Source organism: Rutilus rutilus, assembly GCF_951802725.1.
Source record: "Rutilus rutilus genome assembly, chromosome: 18".
NCBI classification, from domain to species: Eukaryota; Metazoa; Chordata; class Actinopteri; order Cypriniformes; family Leuciscidae; genus Rutilus; species Rutilus rutilus.
Genome location: NC_140231.1, coordinates 10,748,708 through 10,752,625, shown reverse-complemented (window position 1 = coordinate 10,752,625; position 3,918 = coordinate 10,748,708). Strand labels below are relative to the sequence as shown.

General features: G+C 35.2%; 1 protein-coding gene across 1 annotated transcript; it reads right to left on the bottom strand.

The window, feature by feature from the left end:
• Positions 1-345: 345 nt before the first annotated feature.
• On the bottom strand, positions 346-3,132 carry nop16 (NOP16 nucleolar protein homolog (yeast)). The gene is made up of 5 exons (XM_084387768.1): positions 2,896-3,132; positions 1,335-1,443; positions 1,191-1,245; positions 989-1,095; positions 346-906 (listed from the first exon to the last, which is right to left on the bottom strand). The coding sequence occupies exons 1-5, from the start codon at positions 3,000-3,002 to the stop codon at positions 769-771; spliced, it is 516 nt and encodes a 171-aa protein (XP_084243894.1). The 5' UTR covers positions 3,003-3,132; the 3' UTR covers positions 346-768.
• Positions 3,133-3,918: the final 786 nt, after the last annotated feature.

The following is a 3,918-nucleotide window of genomic DNA, read 5'->3' as shown; positions in this document are numbered from 1 at the left end:
GTACAAAATATTTCTATTTTAAATAATGTTCTTTTTTTAAAACTCAGAATCCTGGAAAAAGTATCAAAGGTTATAAGTATATTATAATATTTTTTTTCTCCAAATTGTAGTAATATTCCACAATATTGCTATTTTTACTGTATTTCCAATCAAATAATTGCAGCCTTGGTGAGCAGACTTTTAAAAGACATTAAAAATATTATCCCCAAACTTTTGAACGGTAGTATACGAACACAATAAAGCTCTTTAAAAAACACCTCTAAATTATCTCGATATGGCAGAACACATCCCAGATTTTTCAATTCTATGTATTAATTTTATTTGCCAAAACACACTAGACATCCATTTAAAAGTCAGATTCAGTTTATATATGTCTGTATTTCACTCAACAACATACAATTACAAATGCAAAGCTTATATACATCTACAAATACTCAATTTGCTCACTAGATTCATTTAAACACTTAAAAGTTAGCATGTTCTTGAAGATGCCATAGTAGAAAGGAACTGTTGGAAATCCTCTCATCCTGAAGTCTCCCTAGGTTAGAGGTCTTCAACACTGCTTCCGCAGAGTTTAGCTCCAACTTTAAACAAGCACACCCTGAACCAGCTAATAAAGGATCACCTCTTCAGGATCCCTAAAAAAAAAAAAAAAAAAGTTCACATGCAGGTTGGATATAAACTTGGCGGACAGTGTGTCTCCAGGAGCAGGACTGAAGAGGTGATATTCTGACTAGCAGTTTGAGACCCCAGTTCTTCACCGTGACATCACGTAGACTTCTGAGATTGCAGAGACGCAATGAACGCGGCATATTCCTCGGGATGACACCGTTTGAATAATTCCACTTTCCGTTTGATCTGCTTCGGCGTGTCCTGGTAGTAATTCTTCTCGTCCTTTGCCATTGCCTGAAATGTCAATAAAGCATAATCAGTTACGTGAACTCTACCTAAAGAGTGTTATTTGTGTACAATACTGGCTCTCTCTGACCTTGTAATCCTCGTTGTGTTCCTTCACCATGTGTTGAACATATTCAATCATGTCGGTGGAGCACGTGGTTTTGTCTTTCCCACGGAGATTGGCCTCTGCCTCCATTTCTGCAGGCAAAACACCAAATCATAATGTCAGTGCATGAAAATATTACTACATCTCAAGAATAACAGATTTCATAAGCATTGGTTTCAAAACGTACCTTTAATGACATAGGGTTTCAACACAACTGCCTCCATTGGTTCACTTTTTGTGTCCTGAAACATCAGATTAAAGCAATTGGTTGTCCCGATCAGGCAGTGTTTGTAGAAACACACTGTAACGGTGATTCAAGCTTGATACTTGCCTTTTTAGGTTTAATAGGAAGCATGCCCTTGGTTCCAGGTGACAGTCCCATGTCTTGTAGATTTTGCTTCACTGTTTTGTGTTCATCCCAAGCTTTACGGATCTGAGGACTTGTTAGATAACCCGTTTCATGACAAACTTCATAATTGCATAACGTTGTAGAATAGAAGTCAACAACAGATTTGATCACTCTTGTGAAAATACACTTGAGCATACTTCTAAAAAGACTAACCCTTGGGCATCCTTAAGGACATTTTTGTCATGTTATTGGAATTTTACTTTCACCCTGCTTTAATAAATCTATTTTACACTTGGTACACACAAAATAGTTGCGCTCACAACCTTAAGGACCAAAATGTCCCCATTGAAACCCATTAAAACTGCAAGTTTCAATCCCAGGGCCATTTAACTATAAAAGTATGCATTCTTTGATAATAGGCTTTCATTCTGTTGGCAAGGCTTCACAAATAAAATGTGTACTATTTTTTTTTTTTTTACCAGATGGCTCCTATAAAGCAAACACTTGCTTTCATGTTTTAAGTTTTAAATAAAATGAGACCAAACTTAAGTCTGTGCTCCAACGCTTACATTTTTTATGACCTTTTTTTGACCTCTAAGGACCTCAGATTAACTGTTTTAAATTGACGCACAAAGGGTTATAAAATAAAATACTTTATTGTAGCAAAATGAATGCAATGTTTTCAGACACTTAATCTCAAGTTAATTGAAATTAAATTAAAATGTATTGTAGATTACATTTAAATGAAATGCAACGAAACTGCTTTTTTGACACACTTAAGTACATGTTTATATGTAATTGCGTATGTAATGTTTTAGTTTAATGTCGTTTCTATTGAAACTTTTGTGTCATGCATTTAAATATATTTGTTAATTATCCTTTTGTAATGATGAAGTTGCAATTTAGTACATAAAATATAATAAGATTAAATGCAAAATAGAATAACACACTACAATTAAAACTATAATCTAATACTTTACAAGTGCTTTAATATGTTAGTCAACACATCAAAATAAGTGTACTTCTTTAAAGCAAGACAAAATATTATGAAAACATGATGATTTAAATAAGTACACTTTTTAAAAGTGTACTTTAAGTACACTTAAGTGGAATTGTATTTAGTTCATACTGTATATTATCTGCAGGTACAGGTGTTTTGAAAAAATATATATACTTTAAATATTCGAAGTACACTATAAATGCACATTCAATTACACACATTTCTTCTTAGGATAGTCTTTTAAATTATTCCCCCGATTTAAGTCGAGTCCCAGACTAAAATAGCCTACATGTTTGAGCAACTTGCACTTATATATCTTAAAATATGTCAGTGCCATTGTTTTGTCTCAAGATGCACACCAGTAATGTTTTGTTTTCTTTTTTCTACGGCATGTTTATAAAAGCTATTTAAATGTCCTAAATGTAACTAAGGCCTAATCTTAACCCTATATGTGAAACCAGGCCAATAACTTAAAACAAACAAAAAAAAATTGTTAGCAAGAAAGCCCTTTCTAGATGGCATTTAGCATGTCCCTATGCTTACCATTCAATGTGCGGTTTCTCCTTTCTTCTTAGCTTCCTTTTCAGGTTCTTCTTGTTTTTATTGTAATCAAACGTGTTACGTTTACTTTGTTTCTTGAGTTTACCCATAATTATAAATTAAAACACCAGTCAACAACTGTCTTTACACTGCGACACGCGTGTTTGAGGAACGCGGAAGTAACGACTTCTTCTCCAAAGGCATTCACGTCGACATGGTTCCATATCGCCACCTGCCGTCAAAGGTGGAGAGACGAGCCACCTTTTTTGTTTTGTTTGCCTAGTAGTGATTGTGAAATATCATGTTATCAATTTTTTCAATGTGTTATCGCGAATGGAGAAGAGTGTGGATAGATAAAACTTTAGGTTTCATTCATGCTACCTATATTAAGTGGAGACACGAGGTGATAGCGCGTTTTGATATAATTTAAAAACATACATTTGATACCCCCATCTGAGGGTTATCCCCCCTAAATATCATTAAAATATGTGTATTGCAAATAATTTAATGATTTATACTTAAAATAGTTGTGTAAGTAGTAAAACAATACAAATGCAAACGGGGCAACAACAAAACAACGTTTTAAACATTGTGAGTCCCCCCTCCCTTTCCTCACAGTGCTTTGGTCCACTGCCGGTGTTGTGCCGAATTTCGACCCCCGCCAAATTATTACCCCCCTAGTATTGGTAGGTTTAGGATTAGTTGTGGGGGAGGGGTTAGGATTAGGGGTGGGGTTAGGATTAGGCAATCAGGTACTGACTTCAACGAGGGGGGTAATCATTTGGCAGGGGGTCGAAATTCGGCTGTTCCCCTTTTAGGCTACCTCACCACCAACACACATTAGCCTACACCCGCGGAGACAACGTGTACACTCTGAAATTAAAAATAAGATTTATTTGGTTTGAACACTCCTGTGGGGAACTCCGAAATGGAAAAGCGTTATAGATATAAGAGAAGATGCAAAATAAGTGCAGTTTCTTAATTAATTGTCTTTAGCACGTCTTGTGTTCTTGAATGTAACGCAAT

Bases quoted from the DNA above. Each gene is read 5' to 3' on its own strand.
- nop16 (XM_084387768.1), bottom strand. From the start codon at position 3,002: ATGGGTAAACTCAAGAAACAAAGTAAACGTAACACGTTTGATTACAAT. The intron at 1,246-1,334 runs GCAAGTATCAAG...CTGATGTTTCAG, and splicing joins TTCCTATTAAACCTAAAAAG to GACACAAAAAGTGAACCAAT. The intron at 907-988 runs GTCAGAGAGAGC...TTGACATTTCAG, and splicing joins AACACAACGAGGATTACAAG to GCAATGGCAAAGGACGAGAA.